General features: G+C 34.9%; 1 protein-coding gene across 3 annotated transcripts in view; it reads right to left on the reverse strand.

Annotated features, from left to right (window-relative positions):
* PPP2R2A (protein phosphatase 2 regulatory subunit Balpha) overlaps window positions 1–22015 on the reverse strand; it is a 74078-nt gene that overhangs the window by 3968 nt on the left and 48095 nt on the right. For all 3 annotated transcript variants that reach the window (XM_019714899.2, XM_074338222.1, XM_074338221.1), the window contains 7 exons: window positions 20098–20195; window positions 12923–13088; window positions 7215–7327; window positions 5967–6144; window positions 4979–5143; window positions 3890–4059; window positions 1531–1622 (listed from right to left, as the gene is read on the reverse strand). In XM_019714899.2, the coding sequence (XP_019570458.1) occupies window positions 1531–1622; window positions 3890–4059; window positions 4979–5143; window positions 5967–6144; window positions 7215–7327; window positions 12923–13088; window positions 20098–20195 (982 nt within the window). The remainder of the gene's footprint in view (window positions 1–1530; window positions 1623–3889; window positions 4060–4978; window positions 5144–5966; window positions 6145–7214; window positions 7328–12922; window positions 13089–20097; window positions 20196–22015) is intronic.

The following is a 22015-nucleotide window of genomic DNA, read 5'->3' on the forward strand; positions in this document are numbered from 1 at the left end:
TGAACAAAAAAATTTTTCCTTTGCTAGAGGACATAATTGAGAAATGGTGAAATTTTAATGGGATGTGTGGAGTAGATGGAAATAATCCATCAATGGGAATTTTTCTGCTTTAGATACTTGCACTGTCATTATGTAGGAGTGTGTCTCTTTTAGGAAATATATTCATTAAAGAATTTAGGGGTAATGGGGCATCATGTTTGGAGTTTAAGCCCACTGGTTCACAAAAAAAATTATGCGTATGTATGTGTGTGTGTGTGTGTGTGTGTGTGTGTGGAAAGACAAAAGAGATCGACACAGCAACAGGAGGAACATGAGCAGAGGCTAACTAAGTAAGAGCTGTATTACTCTTGTACATTTTCTCTAAGTTTGAGATGATTTCAAAAAAAATTTTTTTTTAACATTAAGGGAAATAACTTCTGATAATGGAACATAACTTAAAACTGCTAAAAATATGTTTAAATGATGTGAGGAAGAACTAGCTGTAGCAGTGCACCACATCTTTTTATATCAGTACCTTCTTTTCAAATTTGCTAATTTCTTCTTGCTAATGTCTACCCCTTTCTTTTTTTCCTTCTTGATGCCTTAGGTTTAGTAGTGGCATTCAAAGGCAAAGCCTGCTTATTCCTACTCCAGGCTCATTGTGGCTAGCTTATTACGGGGCCTCACGTTATAATCAGATAAAAATAATTTTAAAAGTAATTTTAAAAAGATAAATAATCCAAGCTCTATTACCCTTTATAACATGTAACACACAAAACCTAAATCATACCAAGCTTCAGTGATAAAAGCACTGTTGAATGAAGTACCTCAAATTACCCTGAAGGCAAGTTTAAGTCATTCCAAAGTCACATTTTCTTTTACAATTTTCTGTTCTATTGGAATAAGTATTGGCAACTAAAAATTGAAAGATTAAGGCTTATTTATCCTTGGAAATAATGGTACACATCTGATGATATAATAAAAAGGAATCACACTGTGGAAAATTTGCAGATTACGAAAAGCCTTATTACTCAGGGTAATAGGGTTAAAATAATATATAGTAACTACCAAGTCTATGAGGTATTAATATAATAGCTGGTAAAGCTGGTGTAACATTCCAAATGAATTATATACTGTCCAAATATTTCTAAAAACAGTTGAACAGTAGAGTTAACAACTAAACTGAAATTTCACCATTTTAACTGTTGGCATGTCAAACGTGATTGATCTGGTTCATAAAGGGGAAACATTTAAAGATATTTAAATAATAATTTATGATAACTGGAACTTTTTGTGTATTTTCACATTTACTAGTGAAACACAATGTTTAATTTGTATTTGCCAATACAGCTATAAGATTACTAAATTTATTTCAAGAAAACCCTGTAGGGGAGGGGGAGGGAAGTTAGGATTTATGATTTATGTCATTCTAAAAAAAGTTTGCCTTATTTTTAGTGAATATGGTAACCATACCAGGAGGAGTGATGACACAGTAAATTTCATTCCTCTAATAAAACATTTGAATGAGAAGTGGAAATTAAAATCAATTACCTATCAGATCCATTCCAACAACATTCAAATTTGTCAAATATGCAGTCATTTTCATACAGTGAACAAAGTTTACTTCTGAGGTATTCATGCACCTGGGGGAAAACATAACTATATTACATATATTCTTAGTTTACACTTCAAGAAAAACCAATTAAAATCAGGGAACTGATTTAACAAGTCCGTATTTTAAAAGAAAAGGCATATACAGACATACACATATACCTCTGAATCCTATTAAAACTTGATTCCCTTGGAAATAATAAAGGCATTTTATCCTTTTACAAACATGAGCCCCTCTTCCATGAACAAAGACTTTCCTATTTATTGTACAACAGAGAAAAGTACCATTCTGGGCATGGAACATGTACTCTTTATAAGTTTGAGTAAAATATTTAGGCCACAAATGTTTGAAAACGGCACAGATAAGAAACTAAAGAATATGGTAGCAATATTTGAATATGCTGACACTTGGCTTTCAGTCCATAAATTGCTGATAGAAAAGACTGTACTTCCTTCTTCAATACCATTTTCTGAGCATAAATCACTGAAGCCTACATTATCATTAAGTGCATATTTTATACATAGCATGACCTGCCCTGGTTTGGTGATAAATTATATGGTTACTCTAGGTATGCATCATTGAAAAATTTGATCATGTGACATTACTTATACAATATCAAAAACTAGTGAAAATGTACCTGTTTTTTTGAAATATAATTCTGTATTTACCCACTATTATTTCACAAAGGGATAAACTAGAACATAAATAAATCTGGTATTTAGGACATATCCTGAGAAATGATACATTTCATAATATTGTTCAATTACAAAGGAAAATTTCAAAGTATTTCTTGTGATCAGATGGGGAAAAAAGGAGTCTCTATCTCACTCTCCTTTTTTACTTAAAAGAGAACCTCTCTTTACTTAAAGAGAACCTTAAATAGTAGTGATAGAAAAAAGTAGGTACCAGCTAAATGCCTAGAATTCTCTATTCTTTATGAAGCAACCTAAAGTCATATAAGAGTCCATTTCAACTTTAAGTATAGTGGAATGATGCAGACCATGTCTATGTGACATTAAGTGAAAATCTGTTAACACGGAGGAATTGCAATTCATGTAGGATCAGCATTGAAAGTGAGCACGGAAGACAAAAAATTAGTAAGATAAAAATTACCCTTTAATCACGCAGAGTTCAGCAAGATGCTTATAAACTCAACAAGAACAGCTGAATCTGCATATACTATCTTTGAGTATGACTCTATTCTCAATCATTAACCTAATTCAGCAAAGGCAGAAAAGGTGCCAATCAGGTCAAATTAGGTAAATCACACAATTCAGCCAAGTTTTAGAATGCATGTACAGGGCTTTTCATCAAACAATTTAAGAGTATGAAGTTACGGTTCAAATCAATTATTCTCAATGGAAATGGGAGGGGGGTGGTGGTGAGAATCACAGGGATACAAATCAGGAACTTGGCAGTTACACAAATTTAATTTGAAAACAGAGCCGTATTATCTCTTTGCATTTGCTTCAATGTAGCATGCATGTATTTGGACATTTCAAATACCATTAAGGAGAATCTTAAGTGGTTTATGTTTGTTAAAGAGGATTAAAAAGTTTGAGAAATACCGTTCTAATCTTACTGAGAGCACACAACATAAAGGTACCATTTTCCAATTCTGTATGTCAAGCGTGTTCTACACTGTAACCACTTACGGTCTAACAGGTTTCTACACCCCACCTGTTCCCGACCGTGTACATCTTCGTTCTCTTCTCTAGAAGAGGTTTGGGGTCACTGGTAGTGGGGTGGCTCACAAGACAATCCAGAACTGACATCCTACGAGAGGTAACTCCCTCCTAAAGCTGTCCGCTGGGCTTTCAAACCCCTCCCCTTCAGCTTACGACAACAGTTATCAGTCAAAAGGCAGAATGCCAGTCCCTTTAACTCTTTATGCCAAAATCAAGCTCTAGTTCAACTAGCGCTGCACATACTCCGACCCGGATACGTCTACTGGGACTGGCTACTTTCTTCCGAATCCTCTCCACCTCCCTCCCCCCCAGACCCTAACAGAGTGTGCTCTTCCCTCCTCACTTTAAATGTAAGTAGAAGGAGGGGGAAAAGTTGTCAATATTGAACCAAATTGGTAGCAAAATCACACTTTAACTGCAAAAGTAAGTAGAAAACACAGCTTATAAAGTCTATATGCATTTAATATAAGGAAGAACAACACATTCATGGACCTCTTCAAGAAAAAGCCTAATGGTGAACAAACACTGTATTATTACACATACTACAAAATCTTTCTCTATAAACACTTAAACAGGGTATGTGAGCATTGAAAGAAAAAACTGTAAATACCTGGTATGTTTCGACAGGCCTGTTTTCCATATTTAAGTCCCAAATTTTGACTGACAAATAGTCTCTAGTCATCATATAGCGACCACTATGGCTGAATTTTACATCAGAAATAGAGGAGATGATTTCAGAAAAAAAAGACCTGTTACTGGGATCTTCAGGTTCTTCAAACACTAAAAACAAGCAAAACACAAAAAACAGAAACAACAATTTGTATAATATTCCGGGTTGCACAAAGCATTTGCTGAAACCACTCACAAACTTCCTAAGAGGGAGCTACATAGGACAGCCTAATAAAGAACTTAGAACCATCTCTCTGGCTGTAAGAAGATGATCTCCCTGAAAGTTTCTTCAGAGAATATCGTAAACACCGAAACTGAAGATGCAGAAAGATGGAGTACGCTTCCAGAGGCCCACAGCTCACCGAGCGGACCAGACTCAGCCAGGACTTCTCTGGCTCCAGTGCACCGGGGACGCAGGTTCCACACAGACTGCCTGCCTGTACTGTCACCACAAGAAACACACTGTCCTCACCATTCAAATTCATACCTGCGTTGTATTTTTTAGTGGCCCAGCTAAAATTAGTTTGGTAACAGGCAGGTGCCAATTTTCACGAGTTTGAAAAATATTCAAAAACAGAAAGACAAGAATAATGCACCCCCTTAATTTTTTAACCCAGTGCTTTCCAAACTTTTTTTAAAGCCAAGGAAATCTCTTCTCAGAAAAAACCTACCCAAGAAGCTCAAACCAGAAAAGAAGAAAGGGAGAGAGGGAGGGAAAAAAAAGAAAGTAACTGCCTTACTTGAATATATATACGGTTGGAGAGCCTCACCCCAAGTTCCCAACATGTAACATTCCAGTAAAAATATATCCACTGGGACATCGACAGGCCCCTGAGAAAGCCTTCTATGTTCTTCCAAATAACCTACAATGCCTCTCGTGGTCAGCAGCTTACCAAAGGGTACAAGAGGCCCCGGCACAAATGTTTAAGACTTGTAAACCTATGTACATGAGGTCACCATGTCTCTGAGGCTAACTTCAGACAAAGAGAAAATATTATAATTTGGAAAAAAAAAGACATAATGAACTTACATTTAGAATGCCTATCACAGAGGGCAGATGCCCTCATGTCACATAACCGAATAGTTCCTTTACTGCTGCTGTATACAAACGTGTTACAGCTGTTTGGATGGAATTCTGCTGCTGTAATCACCTCTGTTAGCTCTTCCATATTGGCAGGCTTGATATCCACAATATCTGGATAGCATCTTATTAAGGAATTTCCACTTAGAAAAAAGGGCAAACACAATCTTACATTTCTCAAGTCTAATATTAATTCATAGGCTGAAGCACAAGTACTAATTCTGAATTGCAATTTAGTCCTTAAGATTATAATCCCAGAGGGATCAAAACTTTTATTTTTTAACGCTTAAAAGAAAAATCTTAGAAGAAAACGTGGACAAATTTTAAATTTAGAGGTCTGTTTTTCTGAGTATGACACAAATCCCAGAAGCCATAAAGAAAAGATTGATAAATTTATCTTCCTAAATATTAAGAGAACTTAGTGTACACAAACAATGGAGCTAACTTACTTAACATAAAAAGTGTTTTAAAAACAAAGAAAAATAATAAAAACATGCAAATCTAATTAAAAAATTAGAAAAGAAAAAACATAAATGGTTAATAAATATGAAAAATGTTTGTCTACTCATCATGAAATAAACACAAATCAAAACAACAAATGAGGACTTTCACTGAGTGGGAAAGGTATAGGAAAATAGGCTCTTTCAAACATTGTTAAGTATGAATTATGGTAAAGTATTAATTTTTCAAATGATATGTATGTGGAAAAACTAACAGTAGTAGTAATAGCTGCTAACATTTATCAAGAACTTTAGAAACATACTTAAAAAACAAATATATATTTGTATACATCTACATATATATGTATATGTTTATATATCACATACTTGTATATGCACAGAAAATTTTCAGGAGGAGAATATAAACAATAAAAATGGGGTTTGGAGAAATATTGCTATTGACTTTATAGAACCCAAAAATGAAACCAAATGGATACTAAAACTCCTGTCTGTAATTTCCAGATGCCAAAGATTAATCCGCAAATCATCTGCAGATAAATATGTTTCATAATCACTATTAATAGAAATTGAGTTGATGTGATATGTATGAGCATTGGCAAATATTCTCCGTGGACTGGCCTCAACCATTAGATCCATGGGCCTAAAGACTGGCACCTGTCAATAAGCACATGAAAAACAGTCAGTTCAAAACGTTCATTGTTTACAACAGCGCTGAGAGTTCAGAACACTTCATTTTTACACTTTTTGAGGGAATATAAAAACAGTATATTACACAGATTTAATTTTAAAACGCAACCGATGTTGATCCTTTAAAGTGTTGAAATGAGAAAAAGAAAAATAAACAGCCTGGACAATTAATTAATCTTCTTTTACAGATAGCAGTAGTATTAGAATTTGCAGTTCTTCCCAGCTCCAATATTTTGCTTGAAAGACTTGCAAATCTAGTAAGTGTTTATGGTTTAAATTAAAGTAGCTAAAAAGGAAATTAGCCCAGAGTGTCTAATTCTTGGTATTTTTTAGCTGTATTGGAAGATTTGATCCATTTCACCTTTTTAGATCTCCAAAGAAAATTAATCTTGAAACTTAATTTTGTAGTAGCTGATATTCAAACCACGAGAACAAGAGAGTGTGGTACACTATATACTGTGTTTCCCCGAAAATAAGACCTAGCCGGACAATCAGCTCTAATGCATCTTTTGGAGCAAAAATTAATATAAGAGCCGGTCTTATAGTAAAATAAGACCGGACATAACATTAACATAACATAACATAACATAACATAACATAACATAACATAACATAACATAACATAACATAACATCTGGGTAGAATAGAATAGAATACCAGGTCTTATACTAATTTTTGCTCCAAAAGACACATTAGGGCTGATGGTCTGGCTAGGTCTTATTTTCGGGGAAACATGGTAGCAGTCTTGTGTTGTCTTGGTTCTGCCCATGGCCACAGAGAGACCTCTGTATAGGTCAGGGTCTGTTAAAAATGGGAGTTTTTAGTATTCTATCTAGTTACAGAATTGTTGGGAGGGGTTGGAATGTATAGGTTGGTGCAAAAGTAATTGTGGTTTTTGCAATTATTTTTAACCTTTTAAACCACAATTACTTTTCCACCAATCTAATAATTATTCCTATTCAAGTTCTGCTCAGGATCTATATAGTATGAACACAGAACTCTATCAAAATTAGAATCATTTTTGCTTATGTACTTACTCGTAGTGTAGTGACTGTAGTAGGATCTCTAAACCTTCCATCTTCCTCTTTCAAGTTATACCCTTCTGGTCTTTTGTCCCTTTCACTGATTTTCCATAATTTTATTGTTTTATCTGGGGAGACAATGAAGAAAGTCCTCAAAAAATGAGTAATACTGACAGAAGAAAAACATTTTAAGGTATATTTAAACATGCCATTTCATATTTCACCTAAAAAAAAAAAATCCCAAGAATAAAAATCCCTTATCTGACTTAACAAAACAAATTTCCTATTACCAGGTAAATAAAAATACCTAAACATGGACATAACAGGGCAGAAACTGCAAATTTATGTTAATGAAACTCATAAAATTCCATTTGATATTAAATCTAGTTACAGCCAGGTCCTTATCTTTTTAAAACTAAAGCTAAAGGGAAAAAATTTATGTGTATGAAAGCACATACGACTGTGTCTATATACAAACATACACATATACAGAGGGTGCCAAAAAAATGTATGCACATTTTAAGAAAGGAAAAACACTATTAAAATTGTAATATACAGCGGTAACAAAAGATGAATACAAGTCACATTTGACTTCTGCAATTACAAGAGGTGCTCAGAGTGGTTACCATCAGCGTCCAGACATTTCTGATTACGACGAACTACTGCTTGAGCAACGTTGACCAAAGTGCCCACTTACAGACATTTTTTGGCACCCCGCCGATATACGCTCAATATTTACTTTTTAAAAGAGAACAAACAACAAAGTCAGTTAAGCTATCCTAACTTATGGTAAAGAATATCTCTCTTGCTCCCACACTTCCTAGCCTGGATGCCTCTGTTTAAATCTATTTTTCCCCACTGTATTAGGGATAAGCTGGTTAACAGGGCCCGAGAAAAACTGACCGATTAAAAGCATACATCTCCAAGTCCATCAAGACAAAATTCTTAGGTATTAAGAATAGATAAAATAGTATTTTTTAAAAATAAATTTTATTTTGGATTAAGTTAAAAAGATAGCACTGTTTCTATAAGCCCTTCACCCAAGGTTCTTCTGATGTCAACATATCATGCAACCTGGTACATTTGGAAAACTAAGAAAATGACACTGTACATTAGTATTAACTAAATTGCAGACTGCACACAGATTTCACCAGGTTTTCTACTAACTTTCCTTTCTCTGTTTCAGGATCCCAACCAGAATCCAAATAACACTGTATTTAGTTGTCAAGTCTCAGTCTAACCTTAACAATTTCTCAGATTGCCTTATTTTTCATCATCCTGATAGCACTGTGAAGCAGTGGTGAGGCATTTTGTAGAATGTCCCTCAATGGGTACATCTGCTGTTTTCTCGACCAGACTGGGATCTTGGGATTTCAGGAAGAGCACCAGAGGTGAAGTGAGGGTATACGTGTTATCAACAGGACTCTTCCTTCTGCTGGTGACATTAGCTTTGATCATGTGGCTAAGGCAGCATATACTAGTATCTCCACTGCAGTTACTATTTCCCCACCTGCCATCCTCTATTCTTCGGAACTGAGTAACTCAGTCCACACTTAAAGGGAGAATTAAGTTATCCTCACTGCAGAGAGTACTGTCCATCCACATAGTATTTGGAATTCTCCTATAAGAAGCATCACTTCTTCCCACTTATTTTTGTTCAATCAATCATTTATTTATATTGCTATGGATTCATGCATGTTATTTTAATACTCTGTTATAATCCTAAAATTGCACTCATAGAAATATTGTATTCTTAATGGTCTTTCACAAGGAAATGGGCATCATACAATTTAAAAAACTAATGTACGAAGTCACTTTAAAAACTGTCATACAGAGAGGTAGCAGTGACTGACCACCCCTCTCTCTGCCTCATGAAGAAGAGTATGCCAGCTGCCCCTGTGGATGCCCTCGGCAAAGATGAAGTGTAAACAGAAAAACGGCTAACTCCGCTAATCTGTAATTTAGTATTTCACCTAAACCCTACGCAATCATGTTTCTAGTTACCTTGCAGTTAAGTTACATGTGTGTTCTATGCTCAATTTAATTTATATATATTTACATAAGTTAAAATTATATATATTTAGAATATTTTACTTGTCCCTAAATCTATAACAGAAATGAATCAAGACTAAATTCTGTATTTTGGGAGAAATTATCATCTAAAGATTATGAGGATGACAAGCTCCCTCCCCCACCCCCACCCCCCCCATAACTGTCTCATGGCCTGTTCAAATTCATCAACTTTATTAAAGATCCAGAAATCACAATATACTTACTAAACTTTCACATGAGATGAAATCATTTTATGGTTCCTAATAGTGTTATTGAAAGAAAAATTTTTAAAAATGCATGAAAAGTTGGGTGAATATTTTTCAAAACAAATTAACCTTCAAAAATTTTAAAGTGATACAATTTGTGACTTAAAGAGGATAAAAAAAATTTTAATAGCATAAACACAGGACAGGACAGAGAAGTACTACACAATTTCAGGGCACTGCTTGAGGACAAAGCAAGTTGAAAATAAAATAATTTCAATACCTATGAAATCAAATTTTTTAAAAATTTAAATTCATGTGCTCTATGATAGTGAGTTTTAAATCTGGAATTTTTGGCCCATAAGTGGACAATGAGAATATGAGAATAATCAAACTCCCTAAGACTGCATGCACGATTATATGAGTATAATACACTTTTCTGTGAAGGGGATTATCGTTACTTCTAACAGGTTAAGAACTGCTCTATGGTGATTCCTTCAATCGTCAGCACTAATAACTAAAGAAGTATTGCAGAAGTCCAGAAGTCCCTGTGTTTCTCTCGCCATAGCAGAGGGTTGGAACAGGGAAAACCATGCTACCAAGTTTCCTCTGTGGGAACGCAGCCTTCTGTAAGATCTAAAAGGCTTCTGTAACAAGCCGTTCAAACAACCCATTTGTGAGTGAACTTTGTTATTACTCATATTCAAGACCCATGGTCAGCAGATTAGAGTTGGACGTTTTTGTAATGTGGAGGAACCAAGGGGAATTCAGAGAAAGGAAAAGAAGATTGAAGAGAAAAATAAAATCACTTGAAACATTAAACGAACTAGTTATAAAAAGTGACTATAAAATTGTTTAAGTGAAAGTGATCTGGAAACACTGAACAGTTTATGATGATCACGGAAAGCCAATGCAAGGATGAAAGTAAGATTAATTTTGCTGAGTCAGATTTGGTCATCTTTCCTACCATTCTCCCACAGTAGTTTCTAATCTTTTTATGAGTATAAAGACCCATTACACATTTGGGGAGAGGAAGTATTATTACGCTACATCTCATGGAGAAAAACTCTGTATATTACTTTATTAATATACAGATATTACTCAGATTTAACAGATGTTGACATTTCCCAAAATTGCTTTCTCTCTTTTAAAAAAATAAAGCTTTTCAAATATACCTGAAGTCCTATTCCTCCCATCCTTTTTCCTATCCCACCATATCCAGACACAGCGGTTTGTAAAATTCCCATACCCGTTCTAGTCTTCTACATTGGACTCTATTTTTAGCACACACACAAAAATGCAACCCTCAAATACTTGTATTTTATTTAGTATTGATTGACAACAACAAACAGACCAAAACCTACAATGCACTGGGTAGTGTCCTTTAAAATAACTTTTATTATTAATCAATCATTTTTCAAATTTACATTAACCTATTTGGGAGACACTGTTGAGTCTACAGAAAAGTACTACAAAGATTCACAACCCCTGACCCAACCACTGGAATTGGAATCCCCAGTGTCTCTTCCTTTATGAGCCTTTGGAGAGTTTAGTGTCTAGAAAGGCTCATCTGGTTTTATGTTGCCTTACTTATTTCAAACCAGAGGAGCACAAGAAAGCCTGCAAGGAAGACACATGGATATAAACTGGGAATTGAAAGACATTTAAGTTTTAGTCCATAAATAAGTTGAAATGGAATTTGCTTTTAGATAATACTGAGGAGGGTGAGAAGACGTATTTGAGAAACAAAACTGGCTAAGAACTGAGAATTGTTGAAGCTGGGTGATGGATATGCAGGGCTTCACACTATTCTCTTTCAGTCGGTATTTTAAATATTCCCCTTTATAACAAGTAAAATGATTCAGCCTGTAAGTAATGAAACTGCCAAATTATTAAGAACAAATACTCAATACACATAATGTGTAACAGGACACTTCCCTGGGACGATTACTTCCAAAAGTAGAAACTATATAAATGGTATAATTACGTATTATTTGATGTCAAAGAAAAAAGCAGTATCTGAAGTGCTATTTGAAATAACTTAGCTTGTTGTACAAATTAAAACTGAACCAAGATTAGAAGCCAATATATGACATGAGTAAATATAGTACTTCCATCTATGATGTTGTAAGTTATAAGCTTTAAATTGTTATTTCTATTTATTTTTCATTTAATAAGAAGAGAAGCAAATGCAGTTTATGTGAAAAGAGAGGGGGTAGAGGGTACACGTTTCAGTGGGCAGGTTAGGGAGAGCTTTGCTGATCAGGAACATGGGCTCGAGGAGGTAGATGCCTACGGTGTCAGGGTGGCAGCATGTGTGGAATGCACTGCCAAGAAGTCGATACCGAGGGTGATGACGCCTAAACTGGATGAAAGGGGCACTCCACATTTCCCACCATGTCAACCCAGAAGTCACTGAGTTTCCATTCTGCAAGTGGGAAAGAATGGTAAGGTCTGGATGCTAAAATCTGTTTTTATGAATAGTGAAGGGATGAGAAAATATGAGAGGTTTTTTCCAACCCTTGTGCCAGTCTCGAAAAAGTTGTAATCTAAATTTTTACAGACTATAGCTACTCAGAACCTGGAAGTATCCCTCTGTCACTCTAAGGACTCTCTTCAGATTCCTTCCCCCAAAGGATAAACCAAGTTACAACAACTCGTGAAAAGAAATTTAGAAAAACAAAAACAAAAAAGACCCACTTCTTAACTTGTCATAAAGGAGTTTAAATTACGATAGAGTCATCACACAGTTCTAACCCTCACACTTACTGACTTCTCTTGAGCAAGCAAACTAGTGTAAGACGAATCTTCTTCCAGACATGAGGCTTGTTGGGAAGAAGCAAGTATGTCAATTCCAGTTTGTGTCCCTACTGGACCAGGATCAAGTAGGAAGAGTGCTCTCCTCAAGGGAATCCTTATATGGAGACCATACTTTAACAGAGCATTCTGAATTTACAGTTTGAACTACTCTTTGAAGAGTTTTGGCACACTTAAAAAAGGAGGAAGGAAGGAAATTAACATTTACTGAGCACGTATTATGAATTAATACATTAGGAGTTATCACATTTATTACTCATAACAATACTTCTATAGATATTACTATCTCCAGTTTGCAGATGAGGAAATTTGACTCAGTGTTAGTAGCCTGCCCAAGACTAAGCCAACAAGTGGCAGAAACAGAATCTGATCTAAACCCAAAGGTAAAAGCCCATTCTTTTCACTATAAACTGGGATGTGCTAAAAGAAAACTGACACCTAAGAATCTCTTTCACAGAATTTAAAAGCTAAACGAGAATTTAAAAAGGGAAGACAAAAAAAGGAACAGTTTACATTCTATGTGGGGAAGAAATGTTTCCAAATGTCTATTTGCAGAGATCTTTTAACAAGTGTTCCTCTTTGAAAAGGGAAAAGTATCCAACAGAATATGTATACATAGAGGGCACGTGAAAAGAAAAAATTTACACTTACCATTGGTAGACAATAAAAACTGAGCAGCATTTTTCTGGGGTAACCACCTAATTTTGTTGATCTTTTCTTCTATTTCTAAACTTTTCAAGTAGTCAAACTCTGGTTCATGGCTCTGAAAGGTGCTGTAAACATTATATTCTCCTCTGCTATGAGACTGGATTTTGTTCTAAAATGGAAACAAAAATATTTGGACCACTGTTAAGAAATATTTCAAAATAATCAAACATAATCAATTCCAATTGATCTTGCAAATTCTGGTTAATTCATTACCTGTATCTCATATACAATTATATTGTTTTTGGGTTTTTTTTTTGTATTTAAAGGCTTTCAAGGAATAAAGAAGCTTAAAAGAAAAAAAGGGAAAAGCTAAATAAAGTCTAATGATTTAGCCCAATTCACTAGGAAAAGTGACATTGAAACACAGATCAATTTAATTACTAATTTACCATATTTTAAATTGTCTAGATACAAACTTATAAACAAAAAAGCAAAAAACAAAACCCTGAGCATCCTTAACTAAGGGTACTCATCGAAAAAGTAAAGATTAAATGAGAAAAGCTTGCCAGAAACAGCTGGCTGAGGCACATCTTCTTTCTCCTCCCATGTTAGGGTCAATTCTCAGGTAGTTATTTAATAAGATATATTGTCTTTCTCTTTTCCCCTTTCCCTGCCTGCCTTTAGGTCATTTCACTGCTGAAAATCTCTTTAAGAGATCTCATAAAGGTAACGGCACCATCCCATCCCAACTCCATAGTTACAGAGCTCTATGACTCATTAAGTCCACATTCAGCATTACCCAGCAAACCTCACCCCACTGCCCCATCAACAACTGCTTACACTCCTGAAATGAGCCTTCTTATATTACGAGCCTAGTGCACAGGGATTACTTATTTCATTTAGTGCCACTGTGAGTGGATATAGTTTAATCTATTGGGTAAAGAGACGACTTGTGAACTTCTTCAGCTAACACTAGTAATACCTTAGCAAAAGTGAGAATTCTAACCATGTTCAGAATTGCATCTTTTAACCTATCATCACATGATTAAAAATCTTTCCATCAAAAATATTCAAAGACCAGTTCAAAGAACCTATTAGAAAAGTTTTAAGATATTGATAGTCAACTCTTTCAAACAAAAATGAATTATCAAATGAAATGTTTAACATTACTTGTTACTAAGAATAACCCAGTAGTTATTACTATTCTCCACATAAACAGAAAACCTTATTGAATCATCTTGAAAGCATATGTTTTGGTTGTTTGTTCCAGTAGCTTGATTATCTGGATTGATCATTCATGGTTACAGTTATATTTGGACCCTCAGATAGCACTTTCAATTATTATTGAGTGGGTTTGCCAATATTAAGAATGCAGAGCATACCACAGAACATAATCTACACTGGGGACACGAAAAGGGTAAACATCAGAACCTCTGTCTCATTACCGTACTCATACCAAATTAGATAACCCAATTAATTAAATATGTATACACTAATACCACTTTAGAAGACATTCATAAATCTCACACTAAAAATTACTCAGTCTCAAAAGGTTTGTTATGTTACTGTGCGAGAAAACTATAACAAATAGCAATTCAGTGTTTAATATGGATGCTGAGTTTTAAACTTAAGTAAGACTATAGTATTATGCACACAGGGTCCTAGAGATACAGATTTAATGACACAGAATCTCTACCTTCAAGTAACTTAAAACGTATGTGAAACTTGAGTCAAAAGTAGAAATTAAGGTCCATATAATTCAGGGAAGCAAAACAAAGAACCAAGGATGAGATAAACTGGTGCCGCTACACGCAGGTCAGCATGGTGAAAGCTACGGGCAGGGTATCAGGACACGTGGTTCTAGAGGAAGGATTCACCTCTTTGTTAACTGTATGACTTTGGATGAGCTAACCTGTTGTCTGGGCTCCCAGTTTCTTTACTGGTAAAAGGAGACTGCATTACCAAGGGTTGTAAATTTGGGGCCCACAGACTACCCAACCCTCATGGGGCCATGGATAGAACCCAGGGATTTTGTGAACATGGATACGGTGGAAATTTACCTATTTATTCTCACTCATCTGTAGCAGAAATTCGGCATTTCTTTTAAGTATGGATGTAGGCAACAAAGTATAGTATTATCAATACCCGTGTCTTTGTCACTATAAAAATGACATGTTTTACAAATCAGGTCCATGCACAAAAACACATTCTTACTCAATGTTTTTTAAAATACCTTGAAAAACATATTTCAATGTTACTTCTTTCATAATCTTATGTATTTTATGCAACTAAAACATTCTGAGAAGTCCACAGAATTTACCAGGCTACTGAAAGTACTAATGGCACGAAAAAGGTTAAGAACCCTGTAAATTTTCCCTCAATTTCTACACATGTACCATATATACATAAAGTTCAAAACAAGCCAAACAAACACAGTTAGCTTTGGGAAAGGAGGGTGGTAGCAACGAGAGAGGTCAGAGAAGGCTTCAGGCATGCCAATAGTACCCATTTCCTGATGGGAGAGAGTTAGCTACACAAGTGTGTTTATTTTGTGAAAATTCATGGAACTGTACACTTAGGGTTCTGTGCATTTTTCTATATGCATACTCTATCTTGGGAAAACTGTTTAAAAGTATTTTTAGATAATGTAAACCTGAAATTATATTTTGGAGTTTTTATCATTATCCTAGTATTGGAATGCAGACAATTTTAATTTTACATTTTCTATCAGGTGAAGCCCTTAAAGTACTCTTTTTAAAAAAAGCAAGCGTCAAGATTCTTGGGCCTCCAGAAATTCAGATTTAGTGGTTTTGAGGTGCACTCTAGCAATCTGCATTTAAAAAACATGCCCCAGGTGATTGTAACATTTCGTACTCTGAAAAACTCAATTAAGGTTTTGCATCAGAGAGTGAATGCAGAATGAAGACAGTTAAGGGATGGTAGCTTAGAAAAGGAACCTTATTTTATAGATCTTTGATTTGGAAGAAACCATAGTGGTATTTTCTTAAACTCCTTGTGTGTTCTTTTTCAGTATTCCTGACAGATGGGCATTCAACTCCTGTGTATTTATTTCCACATACAAAATAATCTCTTTTTCCACATGAATCCCTAAATATCAAGACTCTTCGTAGTCTCTTCTTCTGGCTATACAGCCTCGATCCCTTCAACCATTCCCCATGACATGTTTAAATTGCGGTTCTGATTGGCAGACAGTTAAGTATGATGTTAAGTGAATGCTGCCACATCACCCTGTTCTTCCCCTTAAATAAACATCAATCCCTTTGTATAAATGAAATTGAATACTGTTAAACTGCATCTTGTTGATTTTGAGCCCCATTCTAGTCTTTTAAAATAATTTAGCAAGAGGATATAATCATATCAACAGTACCATCCGTCTTTTGTGGTAAGCATGTTCTCTAAGGTTTCTTCTATATCCTGTTAAGGAATTTCAGGGTTATCACATTAAGAACAAAAAAACACGAAAGAAATCCTAGCAAGATACCATCATCAGTCCTCAAATACAGAAAATAAAGGCAGCATAACAATCTAGAAAGAATACAGGAAGAAATGAAAAAAAGGAATACCTTTCCTTCGCCCCACCTTTCTCAACTGTCCATTAAAAAAAAAATCACGTATCTACTTTGTTATCAAAAGTTATTATATATAAACTATGAAAACAAGTTAATAAGATGGGTCACCTATTTCAAGACATGGATTAGATATCAAAACTGTGGATCTCTTACTGGTATCACTTTGTAAGGTATACAAATGTCTAATCACTGTATGTTGTACACCTGAAACTAATGTAATATTGTATGCCAACTGTAATTGGGAAATAAATTAGTAAAAACAAATTGAACCCTTACTGACCACATGGTGGGTTATGATACCTCATGCCAAACACTTTACCCGTGTGCCTTCATTTCCCTACATGATCTACTTCTGTCACAGAGATTCTGCCAAACAAAAAAACTATTTAAATATAGTAGTTATAAATATACTATTAAATGACAGCAAAATAATGTTACAGGATCACCAGGCTGAAATATACTCAAACTGAATAAAGACCCTCTAAATGAATACTCGATTTCTTTGGGGGATAGATGGACAGGCAGCAAGAGATACCCAAAAAGATGACAGCAAGGGGACCTGCCATGTCTGAAGGGTAAAAGTGAGACAGAAAAGTGGGCTAAAGATGTGAAAGTTTGACGTGCAGGTTCACTGCTGCTACTGTATGATCTTTTTTCTTAAGTAAGGACGACATAAAGAGTGGGTGAGAATATTCTGGTCTCCAGTCAAGTGAAGTTTTGCAAGGAACGCTTGCCAAACGTGAAGCTGAAGGTGAGAGGATAAAGCCCCAATAGTGCAAATGCCATTGTGTTTTGCAAACAGCCTGGCATTATCAGAGACTATGAAGTGCTCACTGGATAGGCACCAGTGTACCCTGGAATGTATTATAATAGCTGTGGTTGTTAAAAGAAGCTGGACTGAAATGTAAAGATCCAGGTTCTAATAACAGAGCTTTGCTATGAAACTAAGCACTATAATCCTGTTGTATTAAATTTTTCCCAAAATTTATCTAAAAATTAGGAAAAGACCATCTCTAAGTTCTCTTCCACTTTTCAAAATGTAACACTATTTTACAGATGTATACATATGAAAAACCTAAATATGTTAGGTACTGCAATGAAGGTGCCTCTAGAGATGTAAGGTACATACATTTATAATCAGTAACGCAGACACAGACTGTCCTGAAGACAGTACTATATTAGAAGCTCCAGTATGGAGAGGGCTTTAAAATGGAGAAAATAAGTTAGGTGTAAAATGCACCTTATTAATAGTAGTAAGATCAAGTTTCAGGGAGGAAAACTCAATTATTACTACCACCGTGTTTTACCCTATCACTTAAAAAATACACTGATTGTTACACTAAGTAATTCTCAAAAGACATGATACTAATCTGAGGTTCTAGATAATGAATCTTGTCTTAAATCCTTAAGTGCAGTTAAGAATGATAGATGAAAAAAAGCAAGTCCTTTTTTTCTATCAGTGGCCCTTCTCAAAAAATCAGTCATTTTGCTCATTCCTTCTTATAAGAGTATATATTTTAAATATTAGAGCTTTAGAATTTTCAGTGAAGTTTCAGAAAAGAATCACAGGAAATGATTCTTTAAATTTTTTGGCCTTATTTTCTTTTTTCGGCCTTATTTTCTGATACAAGAAAACGCTTAACAGTTTCAGTAACTCCATGTTAGACCTTAAATTCTAATTCAATATATTACTGACAGCCTTTAGGAAGATACTAAGCTATTACTCTGACTACCTTTGTCAAACCCCTATTAAAGCACACATCTCCTCTATTAAATTTGTGTCATTTTTTTTCACATTTAATTTCGACTTTAATAACAAACCACCTTCTATAGGAGGTGAAAATGACCTCATTCTCAAGCAAAATATTTCTCAGTTAGCTTTTAATTAACAACTTAGATTTTAAAATAACATAAAAGCCCTCATTAAAAACGCAGACTCTTTCAGAATCCTTCAATGTTAAGCCCGTGTATTATCCTTCAAGATGAAACTGCTTAGGAAACAAAATTAATTTAAAACGTTTTTCTCCAAACACGTTTCTTTAAAACAAAACCGAAGTGAAGAAAGCCACTAACTTTCATTAAAAATAAATGCATTCTAGGGCAGAAAATGTCTATGGGCAAGCCAGCTCTAAATTCCGAACAGCAAAATTAACATCCACATTTTGGTTGTGTAACATGAAGGGCATCAAAGAACTCTGCAAAGATGACATGTCAGAAGTACTGAGTTCTAGCTTAGTTCTGCCACTGAGTAATCAAGGGATCCCCTAACGTTTGGGCTTTCTCACTTGTACATACAGGAAAATTGTAATGATCTGTAAGGTTCCATTTTAACTTTCTAAGTATTTCAAGATTCTTATAGTCAAGTTTCGAGCTGCTTGAAAACGGGAACAGAAAACTGATTTTGCATCCCCCTTCCCAAAAGAACATTCTCTGTCAAGAAAAACTTGAGTCTTATTTTCATATTTTCTTCCAACCAAGTATAATAATAACAGGAGACATATTTAGTGTATGTGCATCTTCTAAGCAGACACTATTAATCATTTCTTTTAAAATTAAATTACCTACCTCACTGGGGTGTTTGAGGATTAATTCATTAGTGTTTGTAAAGCACTTTGAGGTCCTCAGGTCAGAGGCGCTATAGAAGTGCAAAGTAGTAGTATTATTACTAGAGTCTTTGCTTATTGAAGGAACTTCACAATCCTTTAAAACCTAACTCTGTGTTATGACGGAGACATCTAGTTGTAAACTCTTACAATTATCCACATTACTTTGAACTCTTTTTGAATATATTATAGATAGAGAGGGGGCAGGATGTTTCAAAAATTATTTTAAAGAGTTAACTTTGATCTACAAATGGAGGGGGAGCGTAAGGGAAAACACTAGTGTGACAAATTTTCTTTAGCATAAAATTTTAGTGAGAAATCCTGTCAATCAGATTTAGAAGTGTGCCTAACTCTTGCACCTAAAACAAAACAAAACCCACTTTAATGGCAGATTCTGCAATGAGAAATTCCTTTCTTCAAAAAGACAAGGAAACAATTTTCAAATCAACGTCACCTTGAAAGGGGTACTGAACTTATACATTACATATATATATCTAACTCATTTAAAACCTTTAAATTTAAATCAGAATAAGAGTATTACTATGACTTGATGTCCAAATAATTGAGTGGCTTTTTCTTTCAGCTAGCCTCCCACTCCTAGTTACACAAAGTAAACTCAGCATTGAGAAGAGAGCAAAGCTATTTTGCTTTATGAAGTTTTAAGAGGAAAACAATGAGTGCCAAGGCTTTAAAACCAGTTAATATCTAGCATTATTCCACCACTTCCCACCCCTTTCTCTAACCAAATCTTTTTACAATTAAAGCATTGTGTTTTAAATTTTAAAACAACACATACACAAGTGCACACACACATACACACAAAGCTAAGAGAAACAAGGCTATCTATACCTTGGATATTCTGCTCGATAAACAGACACTTCTTTTAAAAACTGCCAATTTACCGTCTGATGACATTCTCCAGTGCAACACAAGCGCCAGTCCCAAGAGCAAACTGAAATTTAGATATTAAACTTTAAACACTTACCTCCTGCTCCTGTTGAAAGATGACAACTCTACCACCTTTATCTCCTGTTGCTAGTAATTCTCCAGAATGATTAAATTCTACTGTCGAAATTATATCTGCTGTATAATCAAAACAAAAAAAAAGGTATTAGCTTTTATCCCCAATTCACTAGGATTGTAGAACTTAGCATGTTTTTCCTAACATATCCCAAGTCTATCGACCTCCCATAAGAAATAAAGTATATCTAAAGTTCTTTATAACTATTTTGGTTCACCAAAAAGAAAACACATTTCCCTAGAATAAACCAGTATGACATTATTTTAAGAAACAGGAACACAACAAAAATAAATACTAGTGGTTTATTAATATTATACTAAATTCACGAATGTAAAGAAATCAACAACTTGTGAAACATTATATGATAACATCATTAAACATTAATAATTATCTTGCCAATTTTCTTTCTTATATTTTCATAAGCTCCTTTATGCCAACCCAAAGATGGCCTCTAAAATTAAAGCAGATATAACTAAAATGGGGGAAAACGTAAATATAAAAATACTTTTAGATGGAATTTGAAGTCATGAATTAATAAATTCAAATCATGGCCTCTCAAACAAATGTTTGCAAAACAACACATTTATACCACGGCTCCCAAACACTGCAGGGGTTACTAGAATCAGTAACATTGCACCCAAAGTTGGTGCTAACTTCACACAAGTTCAAATAAAATTATCGGGGTTATTTGTCCTTGCTTTTGGACACCAGAGCCATTTTGCTAAGGAAAAAAATCTAAGTTACAGACTTGGGCATTAAGATAAAGCAATTACACTGGACAAGTCACCATTGTTACTAATGAATTCTTCACTATAAAGCATTATGCCAACTTAGGAAAGATTATCATATGCATTTTAAATAAATAAGTGAACTTTTTCTACAAGAGAAGGTTGTTTTCTGGTCTACAGTAACTCCCTCTAAGAATTTAACAACGTGACTTTACATAATAAAGAACACTATATACCTTAAGTTTAAAAACTTACTGACCAATATATCTTATCAATAATCTGTCCATCACCTGTATTTTACAATTTTCTTTTTAGTGATTTTTTTCCAAGTCCCATTTGGTTTTGGAAACCTTTCTTTGCATCTGCCATTATCTAGATCCCAGGCATTTTACCTATTTGGAACTCTCTGAGAACCTTCTCAAAGTTACACATGCTCTCCCAAGATACTGCACATAGTTAAGTGCACACAAAAATTTGCACACTATTTCAGAGGGTGTGGACAGCATCTCACCTCCAGGTTAAAAAACCTTAGCCCGGAGAGCCCACCACAGTCAGTGGTATCGGGAAGAAAGAATAAATGTACTGTTTACACTGCGTGCGTATGTAACACAAAGGTGTAAGACAATGCACTGGACTACTCTGTAAGCCGTAGCAGCAGGTACCTAAAAGCCATTCCATTAGGTGCTCTGTACCGTACTGCTTTCTGTAGTCAACAAAAGGATTAAAAACATACTTCATCTCTGACTTAAAGCTCAGCAGAAAGAAAGAAAAGAGAAAATAAGTAGAAACTAAGTATTAGAATACAGGGAATCACATCTTATTTGAAGGTTAGGTTCTAAAAATTAGGGAATGAGGTAAAAATCATACGAAGTAAAAGTTTTCTTTAAATTCAATCCTTCAGACACCATCACTGTGGAGACACAAATTCTTTCTCTTGTAAATCCAAGTCAACCAATTTTCCCCACGGCATTGATAAGCTTGTGGCTTCTGTGGCTACCCATCAAATGAACCAACTAATTTGAATATAAAAATCATGCTGCAGCAAAAACACCTATCCTTGAACTCTAGAATATGCTCCTGGCTTGGTGAAATGCTCACAGGTGACACCAACACCAGATTCATTCTCCTCTTCACCCAATGGAATAATAGGGAGA

Source organism: Rhinolophus sinicus, linkage group LG07 (genome assembly GCF_036562045.2).
Source record: "Rhinolophus sinicus isolate RSC01 linkage group LG07, ASM3656204v1, whole genome shotgun sequence".
Lineage (NCBI taxonomy): Eukaryota > Metazoa > Chordata > Mammalia > Chiroptera > Rhinolophidae > Rhinolophus > Rhinolophus sinicus.